Genomic DNA, 19,743 nt, shown 5'->3' with positions numbered 1-19,743 from the left:
CCATTCTAAAAATAAAATAGATCCCTGAGTAGTATGCATTATTACTAAACATGAATTAATTAACATAATGATTAATAAGTTTGAGAATAAAATAAACTTTATACAATTTATCAAGTAGGATTAAATATTTTACACTTATAATAGTTGGACATATTTGAAAGAAGACGACATTTACTTACGTTTTACTAACAGTTAGCTTTATGTTGATTTTTTTATGTCTCATTTTGTTACATACTTAGTCAGTCTAGAGGTTTAGTAAATAGCAGGTAGATTTTATGTCAAATGGTATAGGTTAAAATGAGAAGTAAGATCATAATCAGCATGATTCATAACAAAAGACTGAATGTTGTCACCGCTGTTGCTTGTCTAGAGAGTGACCTGCTCATTAGAACAAACGTGAAAGGTCTGATGTAGACACAGTTGGCAAGTGTTGAAACTTAGTCAGGCTCTGTTTGATGCAGTTAGTGTCACAGCTTTGTGTAGAGTTCCAAGGGATTGTAGCCCAGTTGATATACTTTAATGTGTTCCAATAAGCGATTAAAGTACCAGAGATGATAAGTTGTTTTGTATTACTTTTAAGTTTCACTAGATGCAAAGAATAATGCAAAGAATAAGTTTTACTTGAATTTTTAAATTTTTGTGTTTTATCTTGTGACCACAGTAAGTGTTAATGAAAGGCAATAACTCGCTTTAATATGTAGATATAACTTTTATGGGTAAGCAGTTAGTTATAAATAATTAAATTAGGTAATTAGATAACCTTAGTCATTATGGATTTACATGGCCACTATTAAATTTTATTTTTTAACAATATTTGTTATTAAAATCAAAATCTAATAAAATTTCACAGTTTAAAATACATGTAATTTATGACATTGAGTCTTAAACGATATTAGGATACACATTAAAAGCTACAAAACATAAAGCTTTTAATGAAAAACAATATAATATTTTGTTTTAATTTGAAGCCTTTCCAAACATTTTGGCTAGTTTATATAGATTTCCTTCTCTTTAAGCATCTTTTCTAACAATTAGAGAGTTGTCTCAATATGCAAACCAATGCTCTCGCTAGTTTCTACGTGTTTATCTCCTAACTATGAGGTACTAACAAGGTACCTATGAGGGTTTACTTGATCTGGTAAAAGTTAAATAGTCCCAAACCCCCGACTGAATCATAAACTGAAAGGCTGAAATTCTCAGATCTCGGAATTAAAAAGTTTCTATAGAGACTGATCTCAAAATCGCCAAAATGTTGAAACGTCACCAAATTTAGAACCCTTTAGTAAAAGAATTCACATTCCCAAAAGCGAAAAATTGTTTAAGAGCTCTTTATTAGAAAAATGAATTTCAAAATGCTCATGTTTCACTTCTTGCTTAGAAACTCAAGTATCCCATTATTTATATTAGAAATAGAAACAAATTTTAAGTCATGAACCCATTTAAAAGATAACCAATATTACAATATATATGTCAGTGAATCGGCAAAAATATTCCTTCAAAATGCTAATTCACACTCAAAATGACAGTCGTAAAAACAGACAGAAATTTGAGATGATTAAAATTAATGACCTTCTGCTGATTTTGGCCAAAATTAAGGACTTTTAAAGACCAAAAATCAATTCCAAAAAATTTAAGGACTTTTGAGGACACTTAAGGACTGTACGAACCCTGATAAATCAGAAGGGTTTACTCAAACATAAAATTCACAATGACCCAACTTGGGTTACAATAAGTCCAGCACTTCGGGTTTAACAGCAATACGTAACAAATAATAATTTCAAGATGTGGTAGATTAGACTAATGGCCCAGATAATAATTTCAAGATGTGGTAGATTAGACTAATGGCCCAGATAATATTTAAATGAGCAGGAAAGGCTATGGTTTGTAGTAAACCGGAAATACAAAGCCAATGGCTCAAGCTCAATGCCGATAATGCAAGTCGCTAATAATCACAGCACAATGTTGCCTGGAATACGCAGACACACTCTTAAATTAACTTCCGAAACTCTTGCTTAAATAGCACTTCTTTTTACTATAATCTGAATAAATTCTCGTTATCTCATTTACATTCCGACATAAAACGCATGGATGAAAAAAGAATAATAGGAAAGTAAACTTAAAATTAACTATTTGTTGAAAATAGATGGATAATTCTCACAGCGAACGAATACTGTTTTGATGAAAAAGGCTCAATTAAGACAACCAATACCTGCAGTACAGCTTGTACTACAGTTGAGTATAAGCAGGTCCAAGAAAGCTAAGCACAAGCTTAAAATTCAGATCTGATGCACATTTTTTTGGAGGGGGGGTCTATAAAAAATTCCCAAAATAGTATTAGCTTGCTTAACAGATACTAAATATTAAGCTCTCCAAAATGCAGTGTGCTTCCATTGTTATGTAGTATGCATCAATTTAGAATGCTTCAATACCATTAGATATACTCTGTATCACTGCAGCAATGTTATTACTTCTTCATTGTTATTAATGAAATAAATATAATTTCATACCTGCCAACCTCTAAAGATAAAAATTCATAAGATTTCTCCAAAATTCAGAAGAACACGAAGAATTAATATCATGCTTTGATATTAAAAAAATAATAATTTATACAAATAGAAAAAAGAAAATTGTACTTACATTAGTAAATCTCAATTAAGTAGTAACTAAAAAATTTATTAGGAAACATAAAACAAGAACTTAATGTTACAAAAAATTGCAATGAATTTAGAGTGCATTTTTTGGCTTTAGCCAAAAATTCTTTGGAAAATTTCCTGTCATAACAATTAATTTCCTCATAACATTTAGCAATTAAAATGTTTTCTAGAGTTTTTGGTGAAATTGAAGAACGAAACATAGTTTTGTTTTTCTTCACAACACTGAAGACTCTCTCGCACTCAGCATTACTGTGTGGAATAACGAGAATAGCACATAAAACTCTCGCTAGTCTATCATATTTTGGTGTTCCATCAGCTCTTTTTATTCTTTTTAAGGTACCAACAAGGACATCAAGTCTATCTTCTCCAGAACTGGCAAAGTCTTCAAACTGTGCAGCAGAAAATTGGTTCTGTAGTTCATCTAAAGCATCATTATGGCATTCATTTTCTTTAATTGTTAACAAAAATGGAAATTTATCAATAAAAAAACGAATCTTTTTAAAAGATGAATTTTCAATTTGTTTCAAATTTGCCACTTCAGCATTTAAAAGAACTTCATTTTGCAAAGGAAATTTCTTTACAATGTAATCACAGGCTGAGGAAAAGTACTTTCTAACACATTGAAAAAATTCTTTTTTCTCATGATCTTTCAAAGAATTTACAAGTTCCCTGGTTTGATTTCCAATTATAAGATCATTGTCATCCTTTTGATTTGCCAAACTATTATAGGCAACACGAATCAACACACTGTTTTTCACAACGGACGGTTTTACAAACTTAGTATAAAGTTCTTTCAAAAGATCATTAAGAATTTGGATAAGCAGGGGAGATTTTGGCGAAGCTGATTGTAGAAGGGTATTTACACTTTCAAAAATCTTAATGGTACTTAACACAAAACTACAATATGCTTTGTTCAAATCCGAAAAAAGAAGATAGAAAATCCTTTCCTCCCAGCTAATAGAAGACTGTTTCTTCTTCCCTTCAACTTCTTTAACAAAGTTGACCTTTGAGGAGTCTTCTAAGCATTTTCTTTTTAAAGGGTTTGATTCTGTGTGTTGGCTTTTCCCTTTTAAAGCATTTTGATTAGAAGCAAAGTTGGTTTTCGGAATCTTATATGCCGACAAATTTGATGGGATCTGTGGTTTCGTTTTGGTCTCTTCGTGGAAATATTTTAGCAATGCATCCCACTGTTCAATAAACCTTCCTAGCGCTCTGCCTAAGGATAACCATCTCGTGCATACATGTTTCAGAATTTTTCTCGTTTCACCAGAGCACAGTTCTTGGAAATTCTTTAGGTTTTCTTTCCTTTTTACACTTTTTTCCAGATAGAAAAACACATCAATCAGAAGCTGGTCAATATTTAATGGTAAAGCAGCTGCACCTTTTTCTGCTGCCAAATTAATTAAGTGGCATTGGCATCCAATAACAATTAATTCATTTTGTTCTTTTTTGAGGAAAGAGGCTACACCCTTTTTGTCACCCACCATGACATGAGGATTATCTGCACCAAATGAAATGCAGTTTGATATTGGGATGTTAAGTTGTTTCAACTCATTAATTACCAAGGAGGCAATATTTTCCCCCGTAGCGTCTCCATTCAACAATGGAAGACGCAAAAGATGAGTTTTCATTTCATTAGAAACATCACAGAAATATGTGACAACGATGGGGTAAAGCTTCCAATCGCTGTCGTTGCTCCCATCGATTGACACCGAAAATGCTGAATTCTGGAGTGCAGCTATTGTTTTACTTTGTGCATCACAAGCAATTTTGTTCACAATAGAAGATGTATTCGTGCTAGCACAAGCATATTTCTGAGCAATCTTGGAGTCTGGAAACATCCGTCTGAAAAGTTGACCGGCGTGATCGGCAGCGCTTAGCGGCACGTTGTGTTTGATGAGGAATGCAGTAAACAAACACTCTGCCAAATGACATTGGCATCCGAATTTGAAAAAAAATCATCCACTTCCTTTGACGTTGTCGAAGCCGAAGCATTAACTTTGTGCTTTTTAGACTTAACATGCTTCACAATGTCGCTTCTTCCACCGTGACTCATTATGAAGTCACACACGCACACTTTGCAAAATGCATAGTTATTTCCTTTGAAGGATTCTTTAATTGTTGGAAATTCGGCTTTGTAGGCAGGCCGAAAATATTGAGAATAAGGTTTTTTTTGAACTCATTTCGTAACAACGACGTATTAAGAAAATGAATGCGACAATCCACGCTCGCTGACTCTGAGCTGAGTAATTCCCTTGCTGCTGAAGCGAACGCGAAAAAAATAATCTGGCGCCCACAAAGAAAAGAGTGTGAGAAACAAGTTCAGCACATTGGATTGGCTGGTTAAGCGGCGAGTTGGGAGAATAGGAGAAACTGCAGGTTACTGGATTCGAAGTAGTCGGTAAAACACGATGCAATTGGCGAAAATCGCTGAATTTGTGAAAAATTCTAAATTTCGACAAAAATCACTTGAAAAAGAAAAAAAAATCGTAAAAAATGGATTACGATCGTAAAATCGTAAAGACAAACGCATTTTCGCAAAAATTACGAAAAATTAGTAAAAGTTGGCAGGTATGTAATTTGGATAAAATAAAGATAAAACTTAAAGGCAAAGACAGGGCTTGGTTCCTTCATATTCTACACTTTGACCTTCTCTCTAAAAGAAAGTTTTAAAAATGAAATCTACCGACAAAACTTTGAAAAATATACCATTCGGCATTTTTTTCTTGCTGGACATCATTACACTTGTCAACATTCACTATAGTTTGAGTCAAAGGTTTCTTGATATCTTTCAATGAAATTATTTACTGAAGACATAATGAATTTTACAGAAAATCCATTACTGTTCAACATCAAGTAATAATTTTAAAGCCCACCAGCAGCGAAGCAGTAAAGTCGCTGAACACTGGTAGTTCAGTTCAAGGTTCGAATCCTGCAAACAGGCTGACTGCAAAGGCATTTTAATGGTTTTACCCATGTGTAACATGTATACAAGCCAGTTTCCCTTAGAAAGTCCTCCACGAAGACATCCCCCCAGGCAGATAGCCCTTGAAGCGTTGCCGCAATCAAATAAACCAATAACTTTAAACAATTATTTAAAAAGTATGATACTATTTATTTCTAATAATACATTATAAAAAGAAAAAATACATTTCCTCCCTCCTTCAAATAATTTGACATAATTACACTCATTAACATTGGTCATTTACCTGAAATGCTTTCATAGCCAAATCTAACCATGGTGTAGGTGCAAAGTATACAGATTCTGACACACAGTAGCCACAACATATTGTTGACGTAAAAGATTCTGGAAAAATTACAACAAACTGCCCACTGTTCTGAATGGTACGACTTAGTGATGCTCCATGTTTGACCAACAAATCTGGCGGAACCTGTCAGAATAAAGATTAAAAGTTATAATGCGTGTAAATTTCAAGCGAACAAATCAATGAGCAATGATTTTAAACCAGACGATTTAATAAAAATTTCTATTTAATGGCACTGTAATCACACTACCATTAAAGTTTGAAAAAGCTAAAAAAATGTGTAAAAAACTATTTAAAAAAAAGGTTTAAAAACTTAGTCAACCTTATAGGCTGTTTAATATCTAAAACGGTCTTAATAATAAAAAATAGTTATGATCAGCCTGCTTGTTTAAGAATCAATCCAGGATTTCAAAAATATGGAATATAAATAACATATTTAAAACAGGCTGTACAAAATGGTAAACCCAGATGGTAGAAGACAAATTTGGTTTATGATAAACTAACACATGGAGATTAATGCACTTTTTATAAAAAATCTGATGTGGACCTACATGACTTCCTTATATGCCCTATTAAAATATGCAAATTTTTGCTGCATTTCATTTAAACATACTTCCTCAAATTTCTTTATTCAATCAATTCAGTTCTCTCTTCGTGGCAAGGAAAAAATACGTGAAAACTCAAAACACTTCATTAAAATATTGTAAAAAAGAGAAAAACCTAAAACACTAACTAGAGTTAAAAAACAATTTTTACAATTAAAATTAGCATTTAAATGAATTAAAATTAGGCAGAAAGAATGATTTTTCAGTGCACAAATCTTTTGGTCCCACTCCGCAAAAAGACACTGAAATTGTTGCAGAAACTGAATTCACTATGCAACTAAGTTTGAAATGTAAACAAATGGCAGCATCATTAGGCTTAGCGAAACTTGAATTTAAAATTGTTGATAATTCTACAACTCTTGCATGCAGGTTAACTAATGCATAAAAACCTTAACCGGAAGACAACATAATTCAATCATTTTTAAAGCAAAAAATGCATAATATACCAACATATAAGAATAAAAAAAAAACTGATCTCGCTGAGCTGAGTAACATAGTGGGTTCATATATATTTTATGTACTTTTGGTGCAGCCGATTGCAACCAAAAAAGGAGATGCAAAACTACATGTTACAGCAGTCCTTTACACAAAATTGTAACATTCTGAGGCAACTCGTTTTTTCAGTTATGCAAGATACATACATACATACATAAAGATGTCACAAAAAAATCTCTTTTGAATCCATTTTAAATCTACTTCACAATCCGTTTCGGGGGGAAAAAAGTTCTTTATTCTGTCCGTACGTACAGATGTAACACAAAAACATTGTTCAAATGGAATGGACAGTAGTCAAAATGGATATTTTCATTGAAATACGATACCCAAAATTTTTCAATATCACAATACTTCCTTTACTTTGTACAAGGAAGTAAAAACCATGTAATGCATAGCAACAACATGCGGATCACTTATGCACAATACTTTTTTATCTTGTTACGATGCTTCATCCGGTTACCTGATAACTACAACTTTTCAGGGAAAAGTTTTTTCTTTTAAGGCATAAAAAAAAAAAAAAAAAAAAGAGAGAGAGAGAGAGAGAGAGAGAAAGAAAAAAAGACGGACATTATATTAATGAAATTTTAACACATTTTAATTGCTAACATATATACACAGTAAAACTCAGTAAAAACAAGTTCTAGCTTTAATACTCAAAAAGAAATTTAGAACAAACTAAATAAATTTAGTGATAATTTTACTTTATTTTTTAAAACGGAAATATCCATGATGCTTGTGAACTCTTCTAGACATTACGTACACTGCGCAAAAAAAGGGGGGGGCAGTTCTATATCTCGCGTTCTACTGGGCCTACTGACAGAATTCAAATTGCATTTTTAATGCCTTGAAAACATGACTTAGGATATATATTAGATTTATACATAGCATCATTCTAACACAGGTATTTTGACACCAAATCGAACTTTTTCTGAAATGACATGCCAATATTTTTCCATATTTCGATTCTACGACTCAAATTATGCCTAAATATTAAATTTTGTAAAATTTGGTGCAAAATTTATGGAGAAATTCAAAAATTTATATTGATGTATTTTTTCTGTTTTTGACAAGAATAATTTACTTGACAAACTTCTTAATTTCTAGCAACCTATTTTCCTTTTCTTATTTTCATTGTAAATGAGTGGGAAAAAAGTCATAGTTCATACTTTCAAATAATTAAATTTTAACAAAGTGCATATTATTGTTTGGTGTTATTATTGCTATATATATATATATATATATATATATATAAAGCCAAATTTCAAAATGCTCCAATAAGTAATTTCATGCATATCTTAGAAAATTTCGAATAAAAAAACTCTAATTTTTTGCAGGTGTGCCTAAAAATACATCTACTTCAAGATGATGTTGAAAATTTTATAGGTTATCACACAAAATTTGTTTTCGATAAATTTACAAAAAATATTAAAAAAATACAAATTTTAAAAATAAACCATAAAAAATGTACGAATTATATACGAATTATATTTGGATTAAGCCTAAATTTCAAATTCCAAAAGAAGAAATCAAATAGCTAATGAAAGCCAATTAATTAAGTTTAATGAAAAAAGAGATATATAAATATATGAAATTCAATTAACACTGAGGAGCTAAAATTTTGAGAGCTAATTTTTTAAAAATTACTCGTGCAATTTTTACAATACTTGGTAGTTTTGTGTCAAAATACCTATATTAGAGCAATACTATATATAAATTTAATACATATCCTAAGTTGCGCTTCGACACATGAAAAATGCAAGTTGAATTCAGTCAATCAGCCCAGTAGAATGGGAGATATAGAACTGTCCCATTTTTTTTCGTGGTATACATATGCGCCTACTTTCTACATAAAATCTTGAATGAATATAGTTTTCTTCTTTAATAAACACTACAAGTTTAACTAAACATATTAAATATATTAATGCCTTTATAATATTTCATTTTTATAAAATTATTACAAAATAATTTATATAAACACTTACTGATTGCCAATAAAGAAAAAATTAAAATAGGAATAGAATAAGTCATTTTTTGTTACCATAGCAGTATCAGACGGCAACCATATTGGGTTATTTGTACAATATTCAGGCATTATTTTTTTCATTCCATTTCTAAATTTTTCACATCCATTAGCAGGAACTCCATACCTATTTAAAAAAACATAAATTAAATCCCTCTATGACTGTTCACAATTATGCAACGCTTCACAATAACTGATTTTTGAATTCGTTCAAAATTTATACAGAATTTAATAAAAAATATATTAACAATTGTTTACTGGACTAGAAGAGAAACACGCTAATGTGACAATCAAAATTGTAAAAAACAACCTTATATTTAGCGTAGGTATAATGAAACACTCAATCGATTTCGAGGGCAGCTAAAGGTCCCTCCTCATCAGGAGAAAGAAATACGTAGAAAGAAGAAAATAGGAATCACAGAAACACGTGGTGCTTATCAGCACTGCAGTTTGTGCCAATTTCTCATCCCTTTCTCGTCCACTTCAAAATAACGGGGTAAAATCCTAGTATACAGTGCAGCCTTGGCGCGACTTTCAAATTATTGCCAACACCAAAAATGATCCAAAGAACGTATATATATATATTATACACACATAGTATATATACTATATACATAGTATATACTATGTTTAACTATATATTTTTTTTGAATGACCCGTTAACTACTCATCGTATATGTCCCGTTTTCACTGCTCATCATAAAGTCGCCAAAAGTAGCCAAATCCCGTGTGCACCGAATACTAGGATTAAACCAATACCGGCCCGCTTCTCTATTTCCATCTTTTTTTCGGCGGCTGCCCTGCTTAAATCTTTTTTTTTTTTATTATTTTAAACAAAAAGAATATTTTTGCTATTTTACTGTCACTTAAACTGGCCTTTCCATTAAGCATTTCGTGATGGCTGAGTTTGACATACAGAAGGTTAAATGTTTGGCCTCTTTTGCCACATTTTTGCTTTTTAATATAAAATTTATTTTCTAAATTCTTAATTTAAAACCATCATCACAGTTTTACACATAAAAATTAAAATGTAAGGAAAAGGACAGAAGACAGTCACGGCTAACTGATACACCCCTAAGTGTCTTCCAGAAATTCTTCCCCCACCACCACGTACAGTGTTGCCATTGCCTGCTTTGAAATCGTTGAGCTTTTTAATCAAAAATTCATTTTACAGAATTTGAAATAGATAATAAAAGGAATTCAAAATTCGGGCTTCCATATGCCCATGTTTGATTCGAAGACTACGTTATTCAAAATTGGATGGCTCTAGGTACCATCGTTTTTTATCCCAATGCGAGAAACATTCATGCAGATTCTTCATTATTTAGTTTCTTTAAATATAATACATGGCAATAATATTTGGTGGCAACAGTTTGAAAAGTGAATTGATGCAAAATGCCGTTTTGAAATTAATAGCCCTTCTGGGCTAAAATTGTGGGTTAAATAGTGTCAACAAACATGGTTAAGGCCTTCACAATTAGTTATAATGTAATCAATAAAACTCAATAAAAGAAAGCTTGGATTTTGCAACAGACACCTAATAAATAATGCAATATTCATAAATGCCACAGTTTTATTGCTATAATTACTACCCAAATTATGTCAAATTACTTCTGCTGACGTCAAAACATCTGTATGCTAAATAAGGCTATATGACTCTTACACCAAAGAATGAAAAAAAAAAAAAAATATTACCAAATTTTGCTAGCTCCAGTATGCAAGTATTCAATCCATGGTAAGGAATGGGGATCCCTATACCAACAACCAGTAGTAAATAACATGCCAACATGTAAAGTGGGTATTGTAATACCTAAAATTATATTAGGAATGATGCATGTAAAAATTAAATATTGTTAAAAAAAAGACTTGGAAGATAATACATTAAATCATTCGTACCTGAGACAGGACCCATACATTTTAATATAGAGTTGCTGTTATTGGTTAATACTTTTAAATTCCACGGATGTCTAGTAAAAGAAGAGAAATAATTTATGATTAAATACACGGATAATCCTTATATAAAACAAAGTTACTTTATCTTTAAAAAGTTATTTGATCATCAAAACAGATTACATACTTTGCAAATGGGCTATTCCGATTGCAGGGAAATCCACTTTGATACACGCTGCTATCGATATTTCCGGCATGTACGACAACATGGTGTTGCCTTTCTGTGACTACTTTCCAAAATTCATGCTGTATAAAGAATTTTAAAATTATTACAATAAAAATAAGTTGATATTAAATACATAAGAAAATAATCAAATGGATGGAAAGATAACTCAGTGAATCATCTTTAGAGGATGTTTACACATTTTTGTAACGATTTTAATTTTCTCCATGAATTTAAATATACAGTCGTGACTGGCATCCAATTGGAATAAGGTTTAATTAGCGTCTGCAGCATTAAAAACATTCTTTTCTTTAATCACTGAAAAATAAACAATGGATCGAAGGCTACATTTTTGTGCATGTCCGACGAGAAATACTCTTATTCAATTATTAAAAAAAGATGTAAAAAGCATGGTTTTAATATTTCCACATGTAAAATAAGTGACATAATTAATACGAAAGGAAAGAAACATCAAAGTTTACATATGACTGGGGAAAAGGCAAAAAATGAATACCAAACAGAGGTACGAACAGCACTTATTAAATCTCAAGCCACATCTCATGTTTTAAAGGAAAATTCAGCCCCTTCCAAAGAGCACTTGCAAAATCTTTAAATATCTCTGTTGGAAGTGTGAAGAAAATTATAAATTCAGATTTAAAGCTAATCAAAACAAAACAACGTGATGTTCACCATGTCGAAACATGTTTCTTGGCATAAGACTACGTGCAGATTGCTGTACGAAAATTTGGCAGGTGAAAAATGGAAATATGTAGTTACAATTATTGATGAGGCTTGGATATACTTATCTGATTACAATAGAAAAAGACCGATTTACTATCAAAAAAGGAGAAAAAGACTTAATATGTAGCTTCAGAGAAAACAAAAAAAGTTTTTCTAAAGGTTTTACGGTTATTAATGGATTCTCTTAGACAGGGTTCATAGCCCCATTTTAGTTAAAAAAATAAGCACCTATAAGCACTTTTCAAGCACATTTTAAGCAAAAAAATAAGCACCTGTCTAATTACATCATACACAACTGCATAATCTTAAAAATTAGAATTGTAATTTAAAATATGAGAAATGAAGTACTTATTAAGAGAGAATAAGCATTACCTCAACCATGGAAAATAATTACTTTTTTTTTTATATTTTAAATAATAGTTCAATTTACAGAACTAGTTTACAATGAGAGAAAAAAAAACTATGAAGAACTAAACTATATTACAAGATTTAATGATGAAATTTCAGTTCAAAATAGAGAAAATAAATAATAATAAGGCATATTTATTGTATTCGTTTGGAACCTAATAATAAATACAATTTATTTTTCCACTCTTATTGATATTTAACTAATTTCCACTCTTATTGATATTTAACTAATTGCGCATTAATGGATGCAGTTTTTTAATGCCAATTATAAAGTGTCATCTTCATTTTTCAACTAGGTTAATCGTCATTGCAAAATCTGACAGTTATGTTGCCTTTTTTAACAATTCGTTTAACTTCCTGTAAAATAAAGACATTTGATCCTCTTCTTCGTTATGACTGCTTTCACTGCCGAATGCTATTATAAATAAGATCATCCATTTTTTTGTTAATTCTTTTATTTTTACTTTTTCCATACCAAAAAATCCTTCTCTGATATTGCTTTTGGAAACTGTACAATTTCTTTAGCTTCATTTTGAATCTACGCATATTCTTAAAATTTGTTGGTAAATTTTTGGAACAGCTTATGCCAATGAGGATTCAGTGTCAAAGAACAAATGCTGAACCACATATAAAGGATATTCTAGTACCGGACACATTAAATGGAAATAATTCAGTTAACAAAACTGTGCTGGGCAAGGGTTTACTGCAGCTTAATTCAATCACAGCTTTTTTTTGGGGGGGGGACATGGCCACTTCTTCAAACAGAACTTAAACACTGCCTTCTTCTCCTTTTATATTAGATTTATCTGTGGTGCAACACAGCAATAACTGACATAAGTAATATTTGTCTGCAAATAAGATATTTTGCTCTTAAAAATGGTTGTTTGAAGCTATGGATGAGCACTTTGAAGCTCTTGAGGCACTTATATTTTTTTTAAATTTATTATTTACTAACCGTTATGCAACCAGCATTAGGCAGGCTTTTAAATGTACAGGAAAAATGCCCAACGGGAATACCAAACATTAGATTTAAAAACTGCACAGAATTTTACTCCGCAGAACAACTTTATATATATATATAAATTATTACATATAAAAAATTACAATGAAATAAGCAATATCCCTTAATACAAATATTAATTATCCTACTAAATAAATTAACCAACTTCCTGTGGCCTACTCTCAACAAACGTCCAGTATTGAAGAGAAACATTAAATTTAAAAACTGCCACTGTTGCCACTCAACAAAATGAGTTATTGAAACATAAAAAAAACATGGGGAGGGGGGGGGAAGTCTCAGTCAAATTTTTAGGGGAAAAAAAAATGCTTCAATGTACACTGGCTCTTGTCTAGATGCACCTACATACCAAATTTTGTAGCCCTGGGTCTATTAGCTAACGTGCAGCGCGAAAGAAAGACAACTCTTCCTTTTATATATATAGATTATTATTATTTTTACAGAAGACCTTATATTTCACCATTTGTCATTGCAGGTCAATGCAGTGAAGTATAGAAATAAGCAAGAAAAACTTGATTTGCAGTATTACTGTCTGCAATATCATTATGATCAGATCAATTGTAAAGATTGTCACCAGTCATGTCAAGAGAACAGACAGATTTACAACTCTGCAAGGTCAAAATGGAAATGTTTCTGTAAATACCATAGCCAGTTCTCAAACAGAAATTCTTTTTCTTTTTTTTTTTTTCTTTTTAAGACCATTAGCCTGGCCCAGAAGGGCTATTAGTCTCTAAACGACTGTATCATTTTTCATACTGTTGCCACCAAATATTACCACCCTGTATTATATTCAAAGAAATTAAATAATGAAGAATCTGCATGAATATATGCATGTTTTTTGCATTCAGGGAAAAAAAAAAAAAAAAAAACGACACCTAGAGTCATCATATTTTGAATAATATAGTTTCTCCACCTGGAAGACTGAATCTTGATTTTCAAATTTGTTTTATTATCTTTTTCATATTCTTAAACTTTAACAAATTTTTTATTAAGAAACTCGATGATTTCAAAGCAAGCACTGGCAACACACTGTCACTGTATGGAATAAAATAGTTTTTATCTCCACCGAACAAGACTATCAGAAATTCGAAAGATATGCTGTTTTTAAATATTTTTATCCCAAATGCTCTTAAAATGTGTATGTATGTGTAAATGAAAAAGATGACCTTCTGGGTGTAACATAAAATTTGAAAGCTTTCAGATTTTTCCCCTTCCCTTTATCGTTCTTTTTAATTGGTCATCCTATACTATCTACTTTCACGATTACTTGAAAATAATTACCATAACTGAGAACCAAATAAAACTCACCATTCTATTATTAAGATGCTAAACGATGCTCATACCCTAACAACAGAAGATTTTAGAAAAAGAAACAGCATCAAACATGCCTTTTCATTCTACTGTGCTTTCTTCCGTATTTTTCAAGTCCACTGATGGCCAAGTGGCTTGCTCAGCTTATATGCCTTTCCTATGCGGTGCAAATGGAATTTGATTGTTTCATCAGATACCTCCAAGTGTGCAGCAAGCTCACCACATATTTGGCTACTGTCACTCTCCATGGCTGCTTTCAGGGCCTTTTCGTCCAACGCTTGTGGCCAACACTTGTATGTGGTGCATCACTAAGAGATTTCTCCTGACCTGAACTTCTGGAACCATTGCCTAGCAGTTCCTTCATTAACAACATCATCCCAGAAGGCCTGGCAAATTTGGCGACTTGATTCTGCTGCTGACAGGCCCACTTTAAAATCATACAGCAAACAACTCCGAGTGAGCACCTACGACACGTCCATTTCAATCAGTTGCTGTGTGAGTTATGTTTGAAGTACCGATGCAACGCACTTTTATAGTCTTGGTCAATGTCCGAACTCTCATCCTAACTATTTCATTACAAGGTTTGGCAACTATTTTTATGTTGCGGTTCGCTCTTCCAATGTCGTATCAGAAACAGCAAGAATTTTTTGGTTACCTTGTGTAATGGATCCATGGGAATGTTTGTGGTTTTCCACTGTAATAAGAATACAAGCCAGTTTACTTTAAAGAGTTCAGCATAGAAGCATATTTTCCCTTATGTTGATAGCTTTCACACACTTTGCAGGATAGAAAAATCCAAATTCCTGTTCTTTGGATGGATATGAACTTTGCACTTACCTTCAACTAATGTGAAAATGTAGCCATGACAGACAATTAATTATTCACATAGCTGGATGAACTTGCCACGTAACTTCAGCTTGTTTACAGATCTAGCCGAGTTAGACAATCAGCTATTTATGTTTTTGGCAGCATCTGACTTGGCTTACTATGGATTTTAAATTCAGTTTCATCTGAATTTTTTGGCAAACTCTCACTTTATCTGAAAGTGCAAAGTAACTGCGTCTTTCTCAATAATTCACTTACATATAAAGTATCTGACAGAAATGCTAATGAAAAGAAATGCCATATGATTATTACAAAAAAATGTGTAATAATTTGTAATAATACAAAAAAAAAATTCTGCTGTAACAGAAGTCCACAGATATATATCCCTTCAACATAAATATATATAAATTTAAGTGGATTCAACTATACCTCGACTTCTTCAGGGGATGGGTCATTTTTAAACCACATGCTCATTGTATTTCTTGCTATTCTAAAGAAATTACTCAAAGACATCGATCGCCCCTAAACAGAAAATATTAAAAAAAATTAATACAGTCCTTAAAAATATAACATATTCATTCAAATAAAACATTTGTTCTGCATAATTTTCAGTATTCAGAATGAACGAAATATACAGTACAAAGTCCTTGGAATTTTGATGATTCCAAATTTTACATCTAATAAAATTACATGTACATTGCGGGGGGGGGGGGGGGGGGGGAGAAGAGGACAGTTCTACATCTCCTGTTCTAATGGGCCGATTGACGCAATTTAAATTCTGATTTCCATGTGTCTAAAGCGTGACTTTGGATGTATATTAGATTTATATATAGTATTGCTCTAACATAGGTATTTTGACAAAAAATCAGATTTTTCTGAAATGACATACCAATTTTTTTCCCCATATTTTGGTTCTACGACCCAAATTATGCCTAAATGTTATATTTTGTAATTTTTAGTGAGAAATTTATGGAGAAATTGAAAAATTTATCTTTGCACATGTTTTCTAATTTGAGGCAAGACTAATTCACTTAGCAAACTTCTTAATTTACAGGACAGGAACAACTACAGGGGGCATCCTATCATTACTATGAGCAAAAATGGTATTGCCCCGGTGTACTACCTTTCCATATTTATTGAGAATTAAACACGGTGACATGCAGTCATACAGATGTTATTGATGTCAGTATAATACACTTGGTAATTGAACCATAAGTCCAGATAATTCATGTCAGTTCAGTGCATCACAGATATGAATGACGACTGAAGGCACATTAGAAGTGCGTGTTTGGTGGAGATAACAATGGCACTCTGAAATTATTGCAGAATGAGAGGATTGAAGATTAAAGGTGGCACATATTGAGTCCTTGTCTGTGGAGGTAGTCGATGATTTTCTTTATCTGACTGAATGTTTCGGTGCTTGATTAGCAATCACCTGAATTCTAGACCTGGGTTGCTTGGATGATGAATATGGTGAACAGATATCATTGGACTGTTGAAGATGTAGAGTTTAATTTACAGCAACTTATTTTGCTTTTCTTTTATACATTGTCCACGAAGCAGGGAAAAAAGTCTTCATTCATACTTTCAAATAATTTACACAATGTGCGTAAACCACATTTTCGTTATTATCGCTTATAATAAATATGCCAAAATGTAAATTCATGTATATCTCAGGAAATTTTGAATAAAAACTAATTTTTGACAGGTATGCTTAGAAATACATCTACTTTAAGATGATGGTAAATATTTTATAGGTTATAATTCAAAATTTTTTTGAAAAATTTATAAAAATTATTTAAAAATGCAAATTTAAAAAATGGGCAAATATTATTTGGAAAAAAACCTACATTTTGAAATATGGTGGTGTATTTAGTTATGGCAAAGCACACTAGGGCTATCTGCCTAAGGGGAGGGATGCCTTTCGTGGAGGACTTTCTAAGGGAAACTGGCTCATATACACGTTACACATGGGGAAAACCACGAAAACGCCCATGCAGCCAGCCTGTTTGCGGGATTCGAACCTCAGACCGAACTACCAGTGTTCAGCGTCTTTACCGCTCGGCCACTGGTGAGCATTTTGAAATATGAAAAGAAGAATCAAATAAGTTTAATTAAAAAAAGAGATATTAATAAATATATATCAGATTCAATTAACATTGAGGAGTTAAAATTTTGAGAGTTAATTTTTTAAAAATTATTCGTGTGATTTTAACAAAACTTGGCAGTTTGGCACAATTTGATTCGCAGAATTGAACTATGGGGAGAAAAAAAAAAAGGGAGCATGTCATTTCAGAAAAAGTCCGATTTTGTGTCAAAATATCTATATTTGAACAATGCTATATATAAATCTAATACATGTCCTAAGTTGCACTTTCGAGACATAGAAAATGCAAGATGAATATTGTCAATTAGCCCAATATAACAAGAGATACACAGGCTTTGCTTAAGAATGCTAATCCCCAACAGCTCCAGAGCTGCTGTGACCACACCAAGTAGCGGGATTTACAGGCAGCAAAAATTTTAATTAAGAGCAGCAATGAGCAACAACTTCAAGAATGGTAAAAACTTAAAATTTAGAAAAGGCACTGGGCAGCAAAATGTATAGTGCTGGCCCTGCCCTCCGCAACCACTTATAAGTGTTATCCTGGTCAACATTAAACACCAATCAACATATTGTTATTGGCTACAATGATATTCCATAGGCAACATGTGTTTGAAAGTGACATGTAGGTATCTCATTTAGAAGGGAGAAAAACTGTACTTACATAGCACACTCGCTTCTGTCCCTCCTTTCCCATATTTTATGGACAGAATATTTTTTCATTATTTTATTTATTTATTTTTTTTGGCTTATGACTCAGAGGTCCAAACATTGAAGATTGATCATTCTTAATTTCAGACTTTGTATTGTAGTTTCAAACATCAATAAAAGTCACAGACTATTGCAAAATTTCACCAATCATAATGAATAAAATATAATTTTGAGAGTCATAGGTTTTAATTTCACTGGTAATACAAACACATCTACTAAAGTGAACTTAGTATAATGTTAAATAACAAATGTTTTTTTCCTAGCACAGTAAATCCTCTTAGGACAAGACAGAGGGCAATCAGCGGGTATATGGCCCATTTTCAAATTTTGCTTATATATGTTCTCTCAGAGGAAAAGAAAGAAAATTCAAGTTGAATTTATATTTCATGTTTAATTTGAGCAATGCATTGCATAAAGATGACTATAAATATATTTCTACTATTTAAAAAATCAAATGAAATTTTTTAGATATAAATTTAGCAAATCAAGAAAAATAATTTGTTCTCCCCTTCATGTCAACTCTATTAACTTGAGATTATTTTACCCACAATTAGTTTGTAAATCTGCCCAAAGGGGGCAGTACACATTCAAAGTAGTCAAACTTAGCTTGACTAATTTATCTATGTCACTGAATATGCACTGCCCCTTTCAGACAGATTTAAAAACTAATTGTGGGTAAAATAATCTCAAGGTGGACTCCACATGAAGACAATTTACTTTTATTTATTTGCTAAAGAGGGGAAAAACCCTTCTGTAATTAATTTTTATCAGTAATATAACACACTAATAGTTCATACTTAAAATAATTAAACTTCTTTATTTAAAACAATAAATTAGGTTACAAAACAAAGAGATTCAATAAAATAAAACTTGAAAGGACAGGCATTTTTTAAGATTTATATCTAAAAAATTTCAACTGATTTTTTTTTTTTTTAATTTTTAATTGTAGAAATATATTTATAGTCATCTTTATGCAATGCATTGCTTAAGTTAAACTTTTACATTAAATTTATCTCGAGTTTTCTTTCCTTTCTTTTGGGACAGCATATGCAAGCAAAATTTGAAAATGAGCCACATCTAAGAACTTAAATAGGCCTCAGTAGTGAACATCACTTCTCTAAGACAACATCACCACAGAAGATTAGTTATATGGAACCATAAGTGGTTATAAAAAATCACTATAATAGATATTAAAAAAAATTGCATTTCAGGAACTATTTTCTAAATAATTTTCATTGCTTTCAAGCTCATTATGCAACCGATAAAATGTACCATCAGTTTTACAGAAAACTTTCAACATATAATATGTATGTAGAGGAATGAACACAAATAACGATAAAATCTAACACTGGTACAAATTGTTAGAAATTTTTATGCAAAATGCAAATCTCAGGATAAGCATATGTTGAGCTATTAGTGAAAAATTGATGTTTTCGTATCAGTATGTAATTATGATTTTGAACTTTTGCTCA

General features: G+C 31.7%; 1 protein-coding gene across 1 annotated transcript in view; it reads right to left on the bottom strand.

Annotated features, from left to right (window-relative positions):
• The window catches only part of Jarid2 (Jumonji, AT rich interactive domain 2), a 92,332-nt gene that overhangs the window by 26,822 nt on the left and 45,767 nt on the right, over nucleotides 1-19,743 (bottom strand). The window contains exons 11-16 of the mRNA XM_085822776.1: nucleotides 15,886-15,978; nucleotides 11,118-11,236; nucleotides 10,937-11,007; nucleotides 10,736-10,850; nucleotides 9,059-9,167; nucleotides 5,864-6,046 (exon numbers count right to left, since the gene is read on the bottom strand). Coding sequence (XP_085678902.1) covers nucleotides 5,864-6,046; nucleotides 9,059-9,167; nucleotides 10,736-10,850; nucleotides 10,937-11,007; nucleotides 11,118-11,236; nucleotides 15,886-15,978 — 690 coding nt within the window. The remainder of the gene's footprint in view (nucleotides 1-5,863; nucleotides 6,047-9,058; nucleotides 9,168-10,735; nucleotides 10,851-10,936; nucleotides 11,008-11,117; nucleotides 11,237-15,885; nucleotides 15,979-19,743) is intronic.

This window comes from Stegodyphus dumicola, chromosome 1, assembly GCF_044657685.1.
Source record: "Stegodyphus dumicola isolate Sdum_Otavi_A_Nest chromosome 1, ASM4465768v1".
Classification (NCBI taxonomy): Eukaryota; Metazoa; Arthropoda; class Arachnida; order Araneae; family Eresidae; genus Stegodyphus; species Stegodyphus dumicola.
This window is presented reverse-complemented; position numbering and strand designations above follow the sequence as displayed.